General features: G+C 50.1%; 1 protein-coding gene across 1 annotated transcript in view; it reads left to right on the top strand.

The window, feature by feature from the left end:
• Positions 1-21958, top strand: part of PKD1L2 (polycystin 1 like 2) — a 75855-nt gene that overhangs the window by 39699 nt on the left and 14198 nt on the right. The window contains exons 21-28 of the mRNA XM_031934468.1: positions 468-672; positions 2940-3036; positions 6304-6441; positions 9367-9552; positions 12153-12480; positions 16141-16274; positions 18550-18677; positions 20264-20424. Of these exons, the coding sequence (XP_031790328.1) occupies positions 468-672; positions 2940-3036; positions 6304-6441; positions 9367-9552; positions 12153-12480; positions 16141-16274; positions 18550-18677; positions 20264-20424 (1377 nt within the window). The remainder of the gene's footprint in view (positions 1-467; positions 673-2939; positions 3037-6303; positions 6442-9366; positions 9553-12152; positions 12481-16140; positions 16275-18549; positions 18678-20263; positions 20425-21958) is intronic.

Genomic DNA, 21958 nt, shown 5'->3' with positions numbered 1-21958 from the left:
GCCCACCACCATGCCCAGCTAATTTTTGTATTTTTAGTAGAGATGGTGTTTCGCCATGTTGGCCAGGCTGGTCTCGAACTCCTGACCTTGTGATCTGCCCTACTTGGCCTCCCAAAGTGCTGGGATTAGAAATATGAGCCACTGCGCCCAGCCGAGAAATTTTCTTAATAAAAACTTAAAACAAAATTATATGGTTAGGCTTGCCCTGAGCAATAACAGAGCAAATCTGTGTATAGCCTTTAGTGCAGGGACTTGCCCCTACTAAGCACTGAATAAATGTAACTGCTTTTACTCCATAGACTATGGCATAGCCCTTTGAGATAGGTATAGATTAGAGAAGGAAACAGAGGGTCTGAGAGGTCCAGGAACTTGGCCAAGGTCATGCTGATGGGGGTGGCGTGGGGTGTGACCTTGAGCTTGCCTGGGGGTGTGGCCACCCTAACTATGTATGTCCACCTCCTTTGCAGCGCTCTACGGGTGAGCAAACACCCTCAAGGCCTGCCCTGGTGGTGCATCCTAGTGGGCTGGCTCCTGGTGGCGGCCACCAGTGGCGTGGCAGCCTTCTTCACCATGCTGTACGGCCTGCACTACGGGAGGGCCAGCTCCCTCAGGTGGCTCATCTCCATAGCCGTCTCCTTCGTGGAGAGCATGTTCGTCACCCAGCCCCTGAAGGTCAGGACCCTGCCCCAGGCACCTGCCCTCCTCCTCTTCACCCATCCTTTCCCTCCCACCAGTAGTCTTGTCCCTGGGCTTCCATTCCTGTATTTATATATTCAACAAATGAACCTGGAGCACTCCCTCTCTGTGCAGGCCCAGGGCAGGAAAAATAACCCTATCATATTACCCTCGGTTACCCTTGCTCTAGACCACATGTATACATATAAATAAGACCCTATTTCCTCAATGTTAAGATCCATTTGATCTTGAGACAAGACAACAACAATTTATGTAGTTAGTTATTCATTTTTTTCTCTTTCTTTTTCTGAGTCTGCTTGCAAGGAAAAGACAGCAATTTAAAGGAACTTTCCCTATGGAAAAAACACCAAGTCATTATATATGTGCCTCAGTTAGAAGCTACACTCCGATTTCCTGAGATGTAAAATTACACAAAAGAACATGTTAGGCTGGGCGCAGTGGCTCACGCCTGTAATCCCAGCACTTTGGGAGGCCGAGGTGGGCGAATCACAAGGTCAGGAGATTGAGACCACAGTGAAACTCCGTCTCTACTAAAAATACAAAAAATTAGCCGGGCGCGGTGGCGGGCGCCTGTAGTCCCAGCTACTCGGGAGGCTGAGGCAGGAGAATGGTGTGAACCCGGGAGGCAGAGCTTGCAGTGAGCCAAGATCGCGCCACGGCACTCCAGCCTGGGCAACAGAGCGAGCCTCCGTCTCAAAAAAAAAAAAAAAAAAAAAAGAACATGTTAGAGTTGAAGAAATTCTGGCTGGGCATGGTGGCTCAACACCTGTAATCCTAGTACTTTGGGAGGCTGAGTTGGTAGGATCGCTTGAGACCAGGAGTTTCAGGCTGCAGTGAGCTGTGATTGTGCCACTGAACTCCAGCCTGGGCGACAGAGCAAGACCCTGTTTCAAAAAAAAGAAAAAAGAAAAAAAAAAAAAAATCCTTAGGCAGCTCCCATGAGACCAGCTCCTGGAGCTCTGTCAGCCTGGTATGGTGGAAAGAAAAAAGAAAGAAAGAAAGAAATCCTAAATCCAGGCATGGAGCAGAGGAGGCCAGGGGCACGGTTTCCCTTGGAAGCAGTCGGGCAGTGGGCAATCCCTGGGGAACCCCTAGGGGGAAGAGATACTGGGTTGGGGTGTAGGGGAAGCCACAGAAAGGAGGAGATACTTAAAACGAATCTTGGTCGGACACGGTGGCTCACGCCTGTAATCCCAGCATTTTGGGAGGCCGAAGTGGGTGGATCACCCGAGGTCAGGAGTTCAAGACCAACCTGACCAACATGGAAAAACCCTGTCTGTATAAAAATACAAAGTTAGCCAGGTGTGGTGGTGCACGCCTGTCATCCCAGCTACTCGGGAGGCTGAGGCAGGAGAATCACTTGAACCTGGGAGGCAGAGGCTGCAGTGAGCTGAGATCGCCCCATTGCACTCCAGCCTGGGCAACAAAAGCGAAACTCCATCTCAAAAAAAAAAAAAAAAAAAGAAAGAAAGAAATTACAAAATTAGTCAAGCATGGTGGTGGGTGCCTGTAATCCCAGCCACTAGGGAGGCTGAGGCAGGAGAATCGCTTAAACCCAGGAGGTGGAGGTTGCAGTGAGCCTAGATCGTGTCATTGCACTCCAGCCGGGGCAGCAGAGCGACACTCCATCTCAAAAAAAAAAAAAACAAGGTTAATCTTTACCCCTTTGGGACGTTGCCAAATCTCCGCTGGTCCCCCATTTTTCCCTGAACAACCTTTATCATAAGACTCAAAAAACGTCCGACACCTACCCTCAACACTAGGTTCGCAGGCTGCTAAAAACAGGGGTGCATCCTGAGGCTTTCTGTTCCCCAACCGAACCACAGGATCCTCCTGTGTTTGTGCAGAGCAGATGCAGCGATCACATGGCTGAGGCCTTGCAGCTGAGACCATGCACCTGAGCACATTACTTAACACTGGAGGAAAGGGAAGGAGCAGGTGAAGCCCAGGGGGACAGCAATTCTGCTTGCAGAGAGATCAGAGACCCCTCGGGCAGGTGAGCAGCAGCAGGTGGGAAGGCTCAGGGGAGTTCTAGGACTGACCAGTCCCCCGTCTGGTCTGGGAGCCAAGGCCTTGCGCTCCAGCTTCATGATCACCTCCCGTCTCTGCAGAAGGGATCTGCATTACCCCAAAGTGCAGGGCCCTCCCCAACACACAAATATGGCCCCAAGCCCTGCGCCCTTGCAGATGAGGGGTTGAGAGTTACCAGTGTGGGCTTGAGGATCTCCCTGGGTATTTTTCAGGTGCTGGGATTTGCTGCTTTCTTTGCACTGGTCTTGAAGAGAGTGGACGACGAGGAGGATACTGTGGCCCCGCTGCCAGGACATCTCTTGGGCCCAGGTAACGTGCCTCAGTGACTGGAGGTAGGGTCTGGTCAGCTGTGGCCCTGATGAGGCTCAGTGAGCCCTGCAGATTGCAGCCTGTCGGGGGTCCTGGGCCTTGGGCCAGCTCATCAGACCTTTGTTCCCCATCAGCCTTTCACCCCCAGTTAGTGAGTCATCCCCAAAAGAGCCAGGAAAAAAGTGACTCCATTGTCTCGTGAGTATCTTTGTTTCTTCCTTACCTGGCATTTCTCCCTGACACCCAAGTATGACCTGCTCCCTAGAAGACGTGCCTCAGGGACAAAGCTGGACACATGGGCAGTCCTTCTCTGTGTAATTCCAAGCAAGCAGCTTTCTTCTCCGAGACTCAGGGCCCTGGGCTTTAGAACAAAAACTAAAACGAGAATCGGTTTACAGATGGGCTGCAAAAAGTAGCCATAAATTAAGAATTTTAGGACAAAACTCTGCAAACTGCAGCCAGGGGGGGCATCTCTCGCCTGCTGCCTGTTTTTGTAAATAGAGGTTTGTAGGAATACAGACACACTGACCCGTGCTCTATGAGGCCACTGACCAGTCCCCAACCTCCCAGCCTGACTTCTCACTTCTGAACCAAATTTCCCAAGGGTGGTGACAATAATTACAAAACAAACATGCAAATAAAACTGAATCAATGTGGAATCATTGAGGCAATGGTCTTGACTTTCAGGGAGAATAAAATAGAAACAAACAAACCAAATGCCATGCAGGTGCCTCACAGCGCAGCGCGGCTGCCTCTTCAGGGCCAATATTGTTCCATTCCAGGACAGCGTTTTAGATTTGCAGATCCAAGAGGTCCATTAAAATCTTCTCAATTCTCCACAGAGATGCCAGGCTCCAGACCATTAAATATTCATTCAGTCACCCCTTTGGCAAGTCCTCAGGGAGCACTGGCTGCTGGCCAGGCCTTGTGATGGCTTGGGAATATAATTTACATAAAATTCACCCATTGTAAGTGCACAATTTGTTGATTTCAGTAAATGTATAGGGTTATGTAACCATCACTGCAATTCACATTTAGAACAGCTTTGTCACCCCAAAAGGTTCTTTCTTGCCCGTTTAAAGTCAATCCCCACTTCCAACCCCAGTCCCTGCCAACGCAGCACTGATTGCAGGGGACAGGTTGCTGCCTTTGGAATGAACAGGCCATTTGGGGAGATGGCATCAACCAAGTAAATGCACAAGTAGACATATAAGTGTGAATTATGGGGAGACATAGGGCTGGGGAAGATCAAGAGAGGGCGGGCCTCTCTGCTGCAGTGGTGCCTAGCCTCTCTGCTGAGAATGGGGGAGGGGAAGGACTGCACACTGAGCACATGCAAAGGCCCTGAGGTGGGACAGTGGTGTCGTTTTATTGCAATCATTTTATAACCATTGACAGTGTGTCTGGAGCATGTTGAATTTGGGGTGGGGGAGAATAGTTAGAGATGAGGGTAGAGGAGGTTGGCAGCAGGTTGACAGCGCCTTATAGGAGCTGGGGCAAGGCTGGGATGTGGGAGGGAATCCCCCTTCCACATAGAGGGGAATTTACATAGGAGAATGATGATCTGTTTTATGGTGTGTGTGTGTGTGTGTGTGTATGTGTGTGTGTAATGGAGTCTCGCTCTGTTGCCCAGGCTGGAGTGCAGTGATGTGATCTCAACTCACTACAACCTCCACTTCCTGGGTTCAAGCGATTTTCCTGCCTCAGCCTCCCGAGTAGCTGGGATTACAGGCACACCCCACCATGCCCGGCTATTTTTTGTATTTTTAGTAAAGACGGGGTTTTGCCATGTTGGCCAGGCTGGTCTCGAACTTCTGACCTCAAGTGATCCTCCCACCTCGGCCTCCCAAAGTGCTAAGATTACAGGCATGAGCCACTGTGCCCAGCCTGTTTGGAAAGAACAGGAGGCAAGGCCCAGGGACTCATGCCTGTAATCCCAGCACTTTGGGTGACTGACGTGGGCAGATTACTCGAATTCAGGAGTTTGAGACTAGCCTGGGCAACAAAGCGAAACCCCTTCTCTACAAAAAATACAAAAAAATAGCCAGATATGGTGGTGCATGCATGCAATCCCAGCTACTCGAGAGGCTGATGTGGGAGGGATGCCTGAGCCCGAGGAGGTCAAGGCTGCAGTGAGTTGTGATTGCACCACTGTACTCCAGCCTGGGCAAAACAGCAAGACCCTGTCTCTACAAAAAAAGTAAAATGAAAAACATTTTATTTTTATTTTTTCAATTTACTTTATTTTATTTTTTATTTTTTGAGACAGAGTCTCGCTCTGTCACCCAGGCTGGAGTGCAGTGGTATGGTCTCAGCTCCCTGCAACCTCCACCTCCTGGGTTAAAGTGATTCTCCTGTCTCAGCCTCCTGGGTAGCTGGGATTACAGGTGTGCAACCACCACATCTGGCTAATTTTTGTATTTTTAGGAGAGATGGGGTTTCACCATGTTGGTCACGCTGGTCTCAAACTCCTGACCTCAGGTGATCCACCTGCCTCAACCTCCCAAAATGCTGGGATTACAGGCTTGAATCACCATGCCTGGCCTTAAAATGAAAAATAAATAAAAATTTAAAAATTTAATTTAAATTGATGAGGCTGGACACGGTGGCTCATGCCTGTAATCAGAGCACTTTGGGAGGCTGAGGCAGGCAGATCACTCGAGATCAGGAGTTCGAGACCAGACTGGCAAACATGCCGAAACCCCATCTCTACTAAAAATACAAAAATTAGCCATGCATGATGGCACGTACCTGTAATCCCAGCTGCTCGGCAGGTTAGGGCAGGAGAATTGTTTGAACCTGGGAGGTGGAGGTTGCAGTGAGCCGAGATCGTGCCACTGCACTCCAGCCTGGGCAACAGAGTGAAAACATGTCTAAAAAAAAAAAAAATTAAAATTAAAATTAAATTTTAAAAAATGAAGATGCTAGGTAATAGACATGACAGGACTTGGAGATATTTGTCACCCTCATCCTCGAATCCATCAATTTTGGAGTGTCGCGGAAGGCAGTGCAGGGGCCAGAGAGATTTCAGGGAGGGGAAGACGCCTCTGTGCTCTCCCTGTGGAGAGTCCTTCAGATGGAGGAGGCGTGGGACTCTAGGCCCTGGGGAAGCATGGACGGAGGTGTGGACGGTAGGTGGGGAAACGACTCCCAAGGAAGAAGAACGCGGAGCCCATTGCAGTGGGTGAGAGAGAGGCCTTATGGTTGCAAACGCAGAGCCTGTCCTCTGCCCACCTGGGGGCTGTCCTGGTGTCCTTCCCTCCACAGACCCCTATGCCTTGTTCCGAGCACGAAGAAACAGCAGCAGGGACGTCTACCAGCCACCTCTCACCACTGCCATTGAGAAGATGAAAACCACCCACCTCAAGGAACAGAAAGCATTTGCCCTCATCAGAGAAATCCTGGGTAGGCAACCTTCCAACTCGCTGGTTCTCAGCACAGCCGGAAACAGACAGACACCCTTACGGTGCTATTTAATAAGTCCCACTCGTCTTTTGGGCCTCCGTTTCCCTGGATATCAGCACACTCCAGCTTCTCCCCTACTCTTAAAATCCTTCAGTGGCCCCTCATGACCCTTAAGACAAAACCCAAACCCCCTCCTGTGGCTCTACCCGCTTCAAGTGCCTGCTGCCGGCTCCAGCGCCCCACGTTGTCCTCACATTGGCTTCTATAGCACCTGGGACCTGCACCCTGTCCTCGCCCCGGGCTTCTGCCTAGGCAGTTCCATCTCATCGGCCTGGAGTCTGCTCACTCCTCCTCCCCAGCTTTTCTTCTGGCTTTTATTCTTCTTATTTATTTATGTATTGGAGACAGAGTTTCACTCTGTCACCTAGGCTGGAAGGCAGTGGCACAATCTCGGCTCACTGCAACCTCTGCCTCGGGGGTTCAAGCCATTCTCTCACTTCAGCCTCCTGAGCAGCTGGGATTGCAAGTGTGCGCCACCACATCCAGCTAAATTTTGTGTTTTTAATGGAGACAGGGTTTTACCATGTTGGCCAGGCCGGTCTCGAACTCCTGACCTCAGGTGATCTGCCCGCCTTGACCTCCCAAAATGCTGGGATTACAGGCGTGAGCCACCATGCTCAGCCTTTTTAAAGAGTTTAAAATTTTGTTTTGTTTTGTTTTGTTTGTTTTGAGACGGAGTTTCTCTCTTGTTGCCTGGGCTGGAGTGCAATGGCGTGATCTCAGCTCACCACAACCTCCACCTCCTGGGTTCAGGCAATTCTCCTGCCTCAGCCTCCCAAGTAGCTGGGAGTACAGGCATACGCCACCATGCCCAGCTAATTCTGTATTTTTTTTAGCAGAGACGGGGTTTCTCTGTGTTGGTCAGGCCAGTTTCAAACTCCCGATCTCAGGTGATCCACTCACCTCGCCCTCCCAAAGTGTTGGAATTACAGGCGTGAGCCACTGCACCCAGCCTAAGATTTTTAAATTTTTTATTTAATTTTTAATTTTATTTTTTGAGATACAGTTTTACTCTGTCATTCAGACTTGAGTGCAGTGGCACAATCCCGGCTCACTGTAACCTCCGCCTCCCAGGTTCAAGAGATTCTCCTGCCTCAGCCTCCCGAGCAGCTGGGACCACAAACGCACACCACCATGCCTGGATAATTTTTGTTTTTTTGGTAGAGATGGGGTTTTGCCGTGATGGTCAGGCTGATCTTGAACTCCTGACCTCAAGTGATCTGCCCTCCTTGGCCTCCCAAAGTGCTGGGATTACATGTGTGAGCCACCGCGCCTGGCCTAATTCCTCGTATTCTTTAAATCTCAGCCTAAACACTGTGTCTGCAGCAGTGGCTTCCCCGGCCCCTCTGGTCCAAAGCCTTGACACCTCAGGGAGCCTCTGAGTCTGGATTTCCCAGAGCAGATTTGGGTGCAAGTAGCTGATTTGGGAGGTGGTCCTGGAAAGCACTGGTTGGAGGAGAGAGGGCAGTGGAGAGGGAAGGAAGCTGACAGAGGGTGCCTGACAGGTGGGTTTGGTTTTAGGTGGGCCGCTGGGATTCAGTCCCACTGTGGACCTTGGAGAGAGCGTGTAGTGCATGCCCCCACAGTGTCGTACTCATTGGTGTCCATTCAAGTCTTCTGAGACAGTTGGGGGAGAGGGGGGAGGGTCTTGGAATGCAGATTCCCAGGCCTGGGAACCAGAGGTTCTGGTTCACTAGGAACCTGATCCTCATGTGATTGTGATGTCCCGCCTCCCACGCTAAATATCTACACCTAAAAGATCCTCTACGTCACACTCACCTGTCTCCCACAAGACAGGTGAGCACCATGGGGGCAGGAACGTGTTTGTCTTCACCGTCATACCCTCCGCCATGCGAAGTGGCAAGTGCCCCATTTTTAAAAATGCTATTTAAGAACTAATGTAGCAAACACTGTTTTTTTGTTTTTTGTGGTTTTTTTGAGACGGAGTCTTGCTCTGTGGCCCAGGCTGGAGTGCAATGGCGCGATCTCAGCTCACTGCAACCTCTGCCTCCTGGGTTTGAGCAATTCTCCTGACTCAGGCTCCCAGGTAGCTGGGACTACAGGCATGCGCCACCATACCCGGCTAATTTTTGCATTTTTAGTAGAGAGGGGGTTTCACCATGTTGGCCAGGCTGGTCACGAACTTCTGACCTCAGGTGATCTACCGGTCTTGGCCTCCCAAAGTGCTGGGATTACAGGCATGAGCCACTGTGCCCGGCCTGCAGACACAGCTTTATGTGCCTTCTATTTTTTTTTTCCTTTTTTTTTTTGAGATGGAGTCTTGTTCTGTCACCCAGTCTGGAGTGCCGTGGTGTGATCTCAGCTCACTGCAACAACTGCCTCCCAGGTTCAAGCGATTCTTCTGCCTCAGCCTCCTGAGTAGCTGGAATTACAGGCATGCACCACAATGCCCAGCTCACTTTTGTATTTTTAGTAGAAACAGAGTTTCACCATGTTGGCCAGGCTGGTCTTGAACTCCTGGCCTCAAGTGATCCACCCGCCTGGGCCTCCCAAAGTGCTGGGATTATAGGCACGAGCGACCGTACCAGCCAGTGCTTTCTAATATTAACTGATCCCCTCATCACAGAATTGTTATTCCCATTTCATAGATGGGGAGAGCGAAGCATAGAGGGATAGAGTCACTTGTGAAGGGCGCCTCGATGAGATGTGGCAGAGCTGGGATTTGGACCCAGGCAGGGGATCCCATGGTCTGTGACTTTACTCCTCTCTGCTGCCTCTATAAAGATTGGTTCCTTTGTCACCACAGGGGCAAGGGGCTGGTCTAGGAAGCCTTTCCGTTTCCTGACCTGGACTGGGTGGGAGTCGTGGATCCTGCCTGACCAGGGGCTGTGCCTCCCTCCCCAGCATACCTGGGCTTCCTGTGGATGCTACTGCTCGTGGCCTATGGGCAGAGGGACCCCAGTGCCTACCACCTCAACAGGCACCTCGAGCACAGCTTCACCAGGGGCTTCTCAGGTGTGCTGGGCTTCCAAGAGTTCTTCGAGTGGGCCAACACCACCCTTGTGAGCAACCTGTATGGTCACCCCCCAGGTAAGTCCTGCAGCCCTGGGGCTGTGTCAGCCTCCTTGTGCCTTCTCCCGGCTAGGAACAGACGTAGAGCACTGTCAGCGTCAGTGTCGTAAGAAAACCAGGCCGAGTGTGGTGGCTCACACCTGTAATCCCAGCCCTTTGGGAGGCTGAGGCGGGAGGATTGCTTGAGGCCAGGAATTCAAGACCAGCCTGGCAACATGGCAAGACCCTGCCTCTACGAAAAATACAAAAATTAGCCGCGTGTGATGCCTCATGCCTGTAATCCCAGCAACTCAGGAGGCTGAGGTGGAAGGATTGCTTAAGCCCAGGAGGCAGAGACTGCAGTGAGCCAAAATTGCGCCACTGCACTCCAGCTGGGGAGATAGAGCAAGACTCTGTCTTAAAAAAACAAAAAAAACAAAAAAAAAACCAGAGAGGCCGGGCGCAGTGGCTTATGTCTGTAATCCCAGCATTTGGGAGGCCGAGGCGGGCAGATCACTTGAGGTCGGGAGTTTGAGACCAGCCTGGCCAAACTGGTGAAACCCTGTCTCTACTAAAAATACAAAAATTAGCCGGGTGTGTTGTCACGTGTCTATAATCTCAGCTACTTGAGTGACTGGGGAAGGAAAATTGCTTGAACCTGTGAGGCAGAGGTTGCAGTGAGCTGAGATCATGACATTGCACTCCAGCCTAGGTGAAGAAGTGAGACTCCATCTCAAAAAAAACAAAAACAAAACAAAACAAAAAAAACAGGAAGGGAGGAAGGAAGGAAGGAAGGAAGGAAGGAAGGAAGGAAGGAAGGAAGGAAGGAGAAAAGAAAAGAAAAGAAAAGAAAACCTAAACACCCCAGGTGGAGTGGCTCACAGCTGTAATCCCAGCACTTTGGGAAGCCGAGACAGGTGGATCATTTGAGGTCAGGAGTTTCAGACCAGCCTGACTAACATGGTGAAACCCCATCTCGACTAAAAATACAAAATTAGCTGGGTGTGTTTGTGCATGCCTGTAGCCCCAGCTACTCAGGAGGCTGAGGCAGGAGAATCGCTTGAACCTGGGAAGCAGAGATTGTAGTGAGTTGAGATTGAGCCCTTGCATTCCAACCTGGGTGATAAGAGTGAAACTCTGTCAAGAAAGAGAGACAGAGAGAGAGAGAAACAGGAAGGAAGGGACGAGGGAGGGAGGGAAGGAAGGAAGAAGAAAGAAAAAGAAAAGAAAGAAAGAGAGAGAGAGAAAGAAAAAGAAAGAGAGAAAGAAAGAAAAAGAAAAGGAAGGAAGGAAAAGCAGAAGGTGGAGGAGAAGAAGAAGGAGGAGGAGGAGAAGAAGAAGAAGAAGAAAAGGCAGGAAGGAGGGAAGAAAGGAAAGAAGGAGGGAGGGAGGGAAGGAAGGAAGGAAAGAAGGAAGGAAGGAAGGAAGGAAGGAAGGAAGGAAGGAAGGAAGGAAGGAAGGAAGGAAACCAATCAATAACCACAGTATCAGATGCTATGAAGGAGAGACTCTCAGAAGGCTGGGTATACACAAGCAGGGACTCTCCACCTCCCTTCCTCCGATGCAGAGTGGAGAACCTCCTAAGTAAGTAACGACAGAGCTTGAACCAGCTAGGCAAAAACAGTGTGCCAGGCAGAATGAACAACATGAGAAAAGCCCAGCCTCTCATGCCATGGGATACATGTTCTTGGAACCGCAGCGTGTTGAGTGTGACTCTCGTCTAGGGTGTGAGTTAAGGATCAGTGAGAAGCAAACCAAGAGAGATGAACAGGCCACATTGTGAAGGATCTCAGGAGTGAGTATCTCATCCTCGAGGAAATGAGGCGCCATTGAATTTCTACATGAAGCTGTGGCATAAGTCTGTGGTATAGAAGGATCACTCTGGAAGCATCTGGAAGTTGGAATAAAGGGTGGGCAAGTTGGCTGGGCACAGTGGCTCACACCTGTAATCCCGGCACTTTGGGAGGCCGAGGTGGGTGGATTACCTGAGGTCAAGAGTTTGAGACCAGCCTGGTCAACATGGAGAAACCTCATCTCTACTAAAAATAAAAAAAATTAGCCAGGTGTGGTGGCATGTGCCTGTAATCCCAGCTACTTGGAAGGTGGAGGCAGGAGAGTCGCTTGAACCCAGAAGGCGAAGGTTGCAGCGAGCTAAGATCGTGCCATTGCACTCTAGCCTGGGCAACAAGAGCGAAACTCTGTCTCAAAAAAAAAAGGTGGGGGGAGGGGGTGGGCAAGTTAAGATGCTGAGAACACAGTATGAGGGCTGGTGCAGGGACTAGGGACAGTGGTGATGGAGAGAAAGGGATGGGTACATAAGACATGGAAACAGTAAGATGGATAGGATGTAGTAACCACGAGATAGAGGATTGAGGAGAAAGGGCACAGGCATGTCCAGACTGATGACGGGGTGGTGGGGTTCCATTCCCTAAGAGAAGTTGCGCAGGACGCACAGTAGTTTCCAGTTGGAGAGATGGTGAGGTTATTTGGATAAATGTAGCCTATAGGTGGCCACAAACTTCTCTCAGCTGTCTCTATAATGGGTATGCTGAAGTTCACATTAGCCTCAGGCCAGGAAGCTTGGAATGTGTTAAGATTATTTTGACTGCTAGATTTACCCACCTGGTGTTTCTTTTTAGGCTTTATCACTGATGGGAACTCCAAGTTGATTGGCAGTGCCCAGATTCGTCAAGTGAGGGTCCGGGAAAGCTCTTGCCCTCTTGCCCAGCAGCTGCAGGCATCTCTCAACGGATGCCGTGCGCCATATTCCCTGGATGCTGAAGACCTGGCAGATTACGGAGAAGGCTGGAATGCCACCTCCCTCAGTAATGGCAGTAGCTTTCCCCATGCTTGGCAGTACCAGAGCCAGGACCAACGTCGAGGGTATCCCATCTGGGGCAAACTCACTGTGTACCGGGGAGGAGGCTACGTGGTCCCCTTGGGGACTGATCGCCAAAGCACGTCAAGGTAAGGTTGACTTGATTCATTTGTAGCTGAGTAAAGTCTTTTGCTAGAGTCCTTTTACTACGTCTGCTTGGGGAATGTAGTCTTCAAAACAGGGCTGAGCCAAATTCGTTCAGGTCCTTGTGGGAGGGCCTGGAGGATTCAGAATCGTACAGGTTGTATTTTCAGGTACCTGGGAACTGAGCCATCTCCAAATTGCAAGGAAAGTCTCTCTCTAGTGTTCACAGCCTGGTTGCCTCTGCTAGAGCCAGTCCAGAGATGCGGAGCTCAATACCACTCAAAGCAGTCCACCCTTAGGCAAGAGGGAAGTAGTTAAGGATCTGTCAAGAATTCTGCAAAGTCTGAGGTTTTACCCTAGTTGTAAGCCAACAAGCTAACCTGTTAACTGTTTCATGGATGCTGGCAGAAGACACAAGATTCCTGGGTCAGAGACAAAGGATTTTGTTACAGCAAAAGTCATAGCAGAACATTACATTGGTTTGAGTCAGTTCGCAACAAAGGGCCATGAAAGATGCCTGCTTGTGCCTGCAATACTGAGCCTGGGGCATTTGATGCTTTTACAGCAGCAGAAAGAAGCCTGCTCTTTGTCCAAAGGAAGGCATCACCTCATCCCACAAGGTTGCACACGGCAAATACAGCCCTAAGAAGTGACTTGGCTAAAGCACAAGCACGGTCCTGCATTCCTAGAATACCCAGTAAGAACGTGCAGGGATGCTCAGGGTCCATGCAGTCTGACTCAACATGCCCTTGAGACAAGAGACTTAGATTTGAAACCCTGGCACTGCTCCTTTTAGCTGTGCAGTCCAAGCAAATTAGCAGACCCGTGTGAACCTCAGTTTCCTCCATTGTATGATGATTGCACTAAGATGGTTTGTGATGGTGCAGCCTACACTCTGTGTACAGACAGGGTCTCCTGGGGTTAAGGAAAGGGCAGGAATAGTCTTTTTCAGAATAAGAGGCGTTTTTCCTGCTCATTGAAATGAGTGCAGATGTTCTCTCTCTGGTGGCTGGGTGAGGTGATCACGCCTGTAATCCCAGCACTCTGAGAGGCCGAGGTGGAAGGATCACCTGAGGTCAGGAGTTTGAGACTAGTCTGGCCAACATAGCGAAACCCCATCTCTACTAAAAATACAAAAAATTAGTGGCAGGCGCCTGTAATCTCAACTACTCACAAGGCTGAGGCAGGAGAATCGCTTGAACCCGGGACACGGAGGTTGCAGTGAACCGAGATTGTGCCATTGCACTCCAGCCTGGGCAACAAGAGCAAAACTCTGTCTCAAAAAAAAAATATATATATATTCTCTCTCTGTCTGCTGCTGTGTACCAAGCAGGATGCAGACCCAGTGGGGACACAGCATATTACAGGCCCATCATTATTATTGGAAGTAATAACAGCTATCACTACTATGCACACACAACACACACACACACACACACATCCCTCCATGTTCTCTAAATGATCTGAAGGCACTGGTGTTAACATCATTGCAGGGCCAGGCACAGTGGTTCACACCTGTAATTCCAGCACTTTGGGAGGCTGACACAGGGGGATTGCTTGAGCCCAGGAATTCGAGACCAGCCTGGACAACATACTGAGACTCTGCCTCTAAAAAAGATAAAAAATTATCTGGGCATGGTGGTGCACACCTGTAGTCCCAGCAACTTGGGAGGCTGAGGTGGGAGGATCACTTGAGCCCAGGAGGTGGAGGCTGCAGTGAGTGATAATTGCCATTGCACTGCATTCTGGGCAACAGAGCAATACCCTGTCTCATAAACATGAAAAACCACAAAAAAACCACACCATGGCAGATGAGGAAACCGAGGCCTGAAGAAGTTATTAGCTTGTCCAGGAGGCAGCCAGGATTTGAACCCAGGTCCCTCTACTACATGCTCTTTCCACCACATCAGGCTGACAGATCTCCAGGAGCTCATGGGAGCTGCTTGCCTAAGCCCCTGATGTTTTATATGATTCTTTTTTGATTGATTGATTGACTTTTTGAGACAGAGTCTTGCTCTTGTTGCCCAGGATGGAGTGCAATGGCGTGATCTCAGCTCACTGCCACCTCCACTTTTGGGCTTAAGTGATTCTCCTGCCTCAGCCTCCTGAGTAGCTGGAATTACAGGCACATGCCACCACACCCAGCTGATTTTTGTATTTTTAGTAGAGGTGGAGTTTCACCATGTTGGCCAGGCTGGTCTTGAACTCCTGACCTTAGGTGATCTGTCCACCTCAGCCTCCCAAAGTGCTGGGATTACAAGCGTGAGCCATCGTGCCCAGCCTTCTTTTTTTTCTTGGTTTTTTTTTTTTTTTTTTTTTTGAGACAGAGTTTTGCTCTGTTGCCTGGGCTGAATGCATTGGCGTGATCTCGGCTTATTGCAACCCCCACCTCTCAGGTTCAAGCAATTCTCCTGCCCCAGCCTCCTGAGTAACTGAGAATATAGGCACGTGCCACCATGCCTGGCTGAATTTTTTGTATTTTTAGTAGAGACAGGGTTTTACCAAGTTGCCCAGGCTGGTCTCAAACTCCTGACCTCAGGTGATCTGCCTGCCTTGGCCTCCCAAAATGATGAGATTATAGGCATGAGCCATCATGCCCGGCCCTTTTTTTCTTTTTTTGAGATAGTCTTACACTGTCACCCAGGCTGGAGTGCAGTGGCATGATCTTGACACACTGCAACCTCTGCCTCCTGGGTTCAAGTGGTTCTCCTGTCTCAGCCTCAAGCAATTTTCATGCCTCAGCCTCCTGAGCAGCTTGGATTACAGGCATGCACCACTACAGGGAATTTTTTCTTTTTCTTTTCTTTTCTTTTTTTTTTGAGACGGAGCCTCGCTCTGTCACCCAGGTTGAGGTGCAGTGGTGCAATCTCGGCTCACTGTAACCTCTGCCTCCCTGGTTCAAGCAATTCCCATCTCAGCCTCCTGAGAAGCTGGAATTACAGGCATGCGCCACCACGCCCAGCGAATTTTTGTATTTTTAGTAGAGATGGGGTTTCACCGTGTTGGTCAGGCTGGTCTCGAACTCCTGACCTCAGATAATCCACCCACCTTGGTCTCCCAAAGTGCTGAGATTACGGGCGTGAGCCACTGCACCTGGCCATGCCTGGCTAATTTTTGTATTTTTGTGTCTTTAGTGGAGATGGGGTTTCACCATGTTGGCCAGGCTGGTTTCAAACTCTTGACCTCAGGTGATCCACCCGCCTTGGCCTCCCAAAGTGCTGGGATTACAGACATGAGCCACTGCACCCGAACTATGATTCTTCTAACACCATGGCTCTCAAACCGTAAAAAGCATCCGAATCCTGGCGGGCTCATCAAAACACGCATTCTGGGCTCCCGAGAGTTTCTGACTCAGCAGGTCTAGGGTGGGCCTGAGAATCTGTATTTCCAACAAATTCCCAGGTGATACTGATGCTGTTGGTGTGAGGACCACACTTTGAGAATCTCTGCTCTCATGGACGGGAGATGAGGGGTGCCACCGTATCACAGCGTGGGCTACAAAATGTGACCACTCCCAGGAGCAGCCCTGGTGGCCCGATGGCCCAGGGAGCAGAGCAGAAGCAGAGGGAGAAGTTGAGACAGGAAGCTCTGGCCTCGGTCAAGGGGCTGCGGGAACATGGAGCCCCTGCAGGGTAGAAATGCCCCAATGCCACTCTTTTCCGCAGAATCCTCCGCTATCTCTTTGACAACACCTGGCTGGACGCCCTGACCAGAGCTGTGTTTGTGGAGTTCACTGTCTACAACGCCAACGTGAACCTGTTCTGCATTGTCACGCTGACGCTAGAGACCAGCGCCCTGGGTGGGCAGCCTCGCCTGGGAACCCTCTGCAGGGCTCCAGAAGACAGACGCTCCTTCCCCTGGGCTGGGGTTCCTGACCTACCTGGGTGCAGCAACCCCGGGGCCAGAGCTCCAGAGCAAATAGTTGTTTAGTGAATCTAGGTGTGGGTCTTGGTTATCCTTGCAGCCTTGAGTCCCTGGGTCCCCGAAGGCAAAGCATTAGGGTCCTCCACCCTAATTCTCCCCATCTTTCTGGCCTGTTGCCCAAATTATCCTAAAAGAGCTTATTGGGAGTCCAAAGGCAGCTTATCTATTATCTAATCCTGAGCTTCCCAGTCTGCTGGGGTTGGCGGTGGCGAGCTGGCAGCGACGGGCGAGGGAGAATGTGACCTGGTAACAGATCATATCAACTAATATAATATTTCACCATACATCAGCGCGCAGCACAAAGTACGTTTTACATCATAATCCAGCACACATGCAACCAAGATGAAATGTTCACCAATAACATGTACTTTAACTCCATGAGGCCAGGCGTGGTGGCTCACACCCATGATCCCAGCACTTTGGGAGGTCAAGGTGGAAGGACTCCTTGAGCCCAGGAGTCCAAAATCAGCCTGGGCAACATGGTGAGACCTGGTCTCTACAAAATTTAAAAAACAAAAAACTACATGTGATGGGCTCTCAAATTTTGTGTTCTATTCTATTTATTCTTCTTCATGCTTCCTTTCCCCCTTTAAAATGCTGATCACAATCTACTAAAAACCAATTTACAGTCTGTTCAGCTAATGGTCAATTTACCTAACAGCCAACCTCCTCTCCACTGAATACCAAACTTTAAGAAAATAGTAGATTACACTTTTAATTATAAAAGTAATATAGGCCGGGAGTGGTGGCTCATGCCTATAATCCCAGCACTTTGGGAGGCCATTGCCGGTGGAGGGAAGGGGACAGATCACCAGGTCAGGAGTTCAAGATCAGCCTAGCCAACAAGGCGAAACCCCGTCTCTACTAAAAATACAAAAATTAGCTGGGTTTGCTGGTGGGCACCCGTAATCCCAGCTACTCAGGAGGCTGAGGCAGGAGAATTATGTGAACCCAGGAGGTGGAGGTTGCAGTGAGCCGAGATCATGCCATTGCACTGCAGCCTGGGTGACAAGAGCAAGACTCCATCTCAAAAAAAAAAAAAAAAAAAAAAAAGGAATATATATTTGTGTGTGTGTGTTTTTAATTCAGAACTGTGAAAAGTGAAGGGCATTCAATTTCTGTTGTCTTTCCCCATTGCTAATAGTTTCTTCCAAATCCCTTTTGGGTTTGTGTATCTTTTTAAAAATTTTATTATTATTATTATTTTTATTTATTTATTTTTTTTGAGACGCAGTCCTTCTCTGTCACCCAGGCTAGAGTGCAATGGCACGATCTCAACCCACTGCAGCCTCCACCTCCTGAGTTCAAGAGATTCTGTTGCCTCAGCTTCCCGAGTAGCTGGGATTACAGGGATGCGCCACCACATCGGCTAAGTTTTGTATTTTTAGTAGAGACGGGGTTTCTCCATGTTGGTCAGGCTGGTCTCAAACTGCTAACCTCAGGTTATCTGGCTGCTTTGGCCTCCCAAAGTGCTGGCATTACAGGCGTGAGCCACCATGCCTGGCTTTTTTTTTTTTTTTTTTTTAATATGGTGTCTCGCTCTGTCGTCCAGGCTGGAGTGCAGTGGCACAATCTCAGCTCACTGCAACCTCCGCCTCCTGGGTTCAAGCGATTCTCCTGCCTCAGCCTCCCGAGTAGCTGCGACTACAGGTGCCTGCTACCACGCCCGGCTAATTTTTTGTATTTTTAGTAGAGACCGGGTTTCACCACATTAGCCAGGATGGTCTCAGTCTGTGGACCTCATGATCTGCCCACCTCAGCCTCCCAAAGTGCTGGGATTACAGGCATGAGCCACTGGGCCCGGCTCAAAATGGCTTTAAATGAGCCAAGTGGGAGTCAATTGTCATTATGTGGGTGGATGTGCTTTATCTGGAGGTGTCTGTGCCCAAAGGCCAACACCAAATGCCGAGGGGAGGGGAGGACATTCCACTGCAGCCCCTCTGCCCCTTCTGGTGCATCCGCTGTCTTCGGTGTCTACCACGTGTCCACGTTCAGTCCTTTGGGTCTGAAATAACTTTGGTTTGTCCTTGGCCCCAGCCAGCCCTCAAGCGGTTGAGCTTGAGTCATCTGACCTGATGGCTCCTGGTCAGAAGCCATGGCTCTGAGCGAGCAGGTGGCCCCGAGTGAGCAGAACGCACTTTGCTCCCCAGGCACCTTCTTTACGCACGCGGCCCTGCACAGCCTCCGCCTGTACCCCTTCACCGACGGCTGGCACCCCTTCGTGGTGGCGGCAGAGATCATCTACTTCCTCTTCCTCCTCTACTACATGGTGGTGCAGGTAAGGAGCATGCTCATAGCTTGTGAGCAGGATTTGGGGTGCAGGGATGCCTGGTGCCTCATCAACACCTCCCTTCTTCCTTGCAAGTGGGATGGAAAAGGGATTTTTTCTTTCTTTTTTTTTTTGAGACGGAGTCTAACTACGTCACCAGGCTGGAATGCAGTGGCGCAATCTTGACTCACTGCAGCCTCCACCTCCTGGGTTCAAATGATGCTCCTGCCTCAGCGTCTTGAGTAGCTGGGACTACAGGTATGCACCACCATGCCCTGCTAATTTTTGTGTTTTTAGTAGAGATGGGGGTTTCACCATGTTGGCCAGGCTGGTCTCGAACTCCTGACCTCAAGTGATCTGTCTGCCTTGGTCTCCCAAAGTACTGAGATTACAGGTGTGAGCCACTGTGTCTGGCCTGTTTTTGTGATTTTGCCCAGGCTGTTCTCGAACTCCTGGGCTCAAGTGATTGTCACTCCTCAGCCTCCCAAAGTGTTGTAGAGTTGTGAGCCACCACGCTCAGCAATTTTAAAAGTTATCTATATATTTTTTATTATTTTATTTTATTATTTTTTGACACAAAGTCTTGCTCTGTCACCAGGTTGGAGTGCAGTAGTGCGATCTCGGCTCGCTGCAACCTCCGCCTCCCGGGTTCATGCCATTCTCCTGCCTCAGCCTCCTGAGTAGCTGGGACTACAGGCACCCGCCACCACTAATTTTTATATTTTTAGTGGAGACGGAGTTTCGCCATGTTGGCCAGGATGGCCTGGATCTCTTGACCTTGTGATCCTCCATCCACAGCCTCCCAAGTGCTGGGATTACAGGCATGAGCCACTGTGCCCAGCCTAAATTATTTATTTTTAATTGTGGGAAATATACATAACATAAAATTTACCATTTTAACTACTTTTAAGTGTTTAGTGGCATTAGGTCCACTCACATCATTGTGCAACTGTCACTACCGTCCATCTCCCAAGGATGAACTCTTTTCATGTTGCAAAACTGCAGCCAGCCCGGGACGGCGGCTCACACTTGTAATCCTAGCACTTTGGGAAGCAGAGGTGGGCAGATCACCTGAGGTCAGGAGTTTGAGACCAGCATGGCCAACAAAGTGAAACCCCATCTCTGCTAAAAATACAAAAAGTAGCTGCGCGTGGTAGCACACTTCTGTAATCCCAGCTACTCACGGGGCTGAAGCAGGAGAATCGCTTGAATCCGGGAGGCGGAGGTTGCATTGAGCCAAGATGGGGCCCACTGCACTCCAGCCTGGGTGGTTAGTTGGTGTACGTCCTATGTAAATGAAGAGGTTAAAGTGAAGTTACAAAGTCATTTACTCGGGGTACACCCTATGTAAATGAAGAGGATATTTCCTGTCATAGCTGAAGTGTTTGCATTTTTTTCGTTCTTAGGTTCCCTGCTTCCAGGCCCTATTATCCCACCTCAGTGGGTCTGTGCACAAGGTTGGGGAGAGGCCCGGGCACTGTGTGCATGGGGGCCAGAGCTGGGGGAGCCTCCTGCCAGAGGGCCCTCCGGGGTGGGGAGGGAGCAGCCCTGGGGGTGGGGGCAGTCATGGCCACAACCTCACGCTCCTTTTCCAGGGCAAGCGCATGAGAAAGCAAACGTGGAGCTATTTCCGCAGCAAGTGGAACCTTCTGGAGCTGGCCATCATCCTGGCCAGCTGGAGTGCCCTGGCGGTGTTTGTGAAGAGGGCTGTCCTGGCCGAAAGGGATCTCCAGCGCTGCCGGAACCACAGGGAGGAGTAAGTGCTGTCTCCTCAGCCCCCAGCTCCCCATACTGGCCCCTCTTCCTGCAGCTCCATTTGAGGCCCAGGGGTCAGAAGGAGATTTTGGGATGCTGTGGACGCTCAGGGGATAAACGGGCACGCCTGGCAGGCATAACTCTAGCTGCCACGTAGATTCAGGTGGGGGGCCAGCTGCAAGTGAGTACGATTGGAGATGACTCAGACAAAATAGAACATCTTGTGCAAATCTTCCCAAAACATAGCGCCATGTAGCATCCTGCTTAGGTTCCTCTTGGCCTTTGGGGGAGGCCCTTTGCAAGTATTAGGGCCCCAGTAAGCTCACCTGTGCTACCGTATACTAAGTGTCCACTATGTGGTAGGCAGGATGTATGCACCTAGGGAAGCATCATCAGAATTGATGAAGGTCGATGTTATCATCGCCTCATTTAACAAAGACATTGAGGGCAGGGTGTGGTGGCTCATGCCTATAATCCCAGAACTTCGGGGGGCCGAGGTGGGCAGATCACTTGAGGTTAGGAGATTGAGACCAGCCTGGCCAACACGGTGAGACCCCAACTCTACTAAAAGTGGAAAACTGCTGGGCATGGTGGCTCACGCCTGTAATCCCAGCACTTTGGGAGGCCAAGGCAGGTTGATCATTTGAGGTCAGGAGTTTCAGACCAGCCTGGCTAAGATGGTGAAGCCTCATCTCTACTAAAAATACAAAAATTAGCTGAGCGAGATGGCATGTGCCTGCAGTCCCAGCTACTCAGGAGGCGAGAGAATTGCCCGAACCTGCTAAGCAGAAGTTGCAATGAGCTGAGATTGCGCCACTGCACTCCAGCCTGGGTGACAGAGGGAGACTGGGGCTCAAAATAAAAAGACAAAGACGTTGAGGCTCAGAGAGGTCATGTGACTTCCCCAAGGCCACACAGCTAAAATGTGGCAGAGAAGTAATTTAAGCCTAGCTTACGTGGCTCCAGGCTGCCCTCCCTTGCTTGGAATCACTGGGTTTCTTGACTCACTCATTCGTTTTATAGATATAGCTAACATGTATTGAGTTATTGCTGAACGTCATACACTTTCATAAAAACACCACATTACAAGCACTATCTCATCTCACCTACTTGAATCTTCCTGAGGCCTCTAAGAGGTGATATTAGCATCATCCCATTATTATTATTATTATTTTTTGAGACAGACTCTTGCATGATCTCATCTCACTGCAACCTCTGCCTCCTTGGTTCAAGTCATTCTGCCTCAGCCTCCCAGTAGCTGGGACTACAGGTGCACACCACTACACCCAGCTAATTTTTGTATTTTTTGTAGAGACGGGATTTCACTATGTTGGCCAGGCTGGTCTCGAACTCCTGACCTCGTGATCCGCCCGCCTTGGCCTCCCAAAGTGCTGGGATTACAGGCGTGAGCCACTGCGCCCGGCCACATCATCTTTTTTTTCTTACAAATAAGGAAATCACATATAATGAGGCTTGGAGAGGTTAAGCTGCATGAAAGGAAAAGAAAATCTTGGGACCCCAATGCACTCTGCCAA

The sequence above is a fragment of the Piliocolobus tephrosceles genome, chromosome 17 (assembly GCF_002776525.5).
Source record: "Piliocolobus tephrosceles isolate RC106 chromosome 17, ASM277652v3, whole genome shotgun sequence".
NCBI classification, from domain to species: domain Eukaryota; kingdom Metazoa; phylum Chordata; class Mammalia; order Primates; family Cercopithecidae; genus Piliocolobus; species Piliocolobus tephrosceles.
This window is presented reverse-complemented; position numbering and strand designations above follow the sequence as displayed.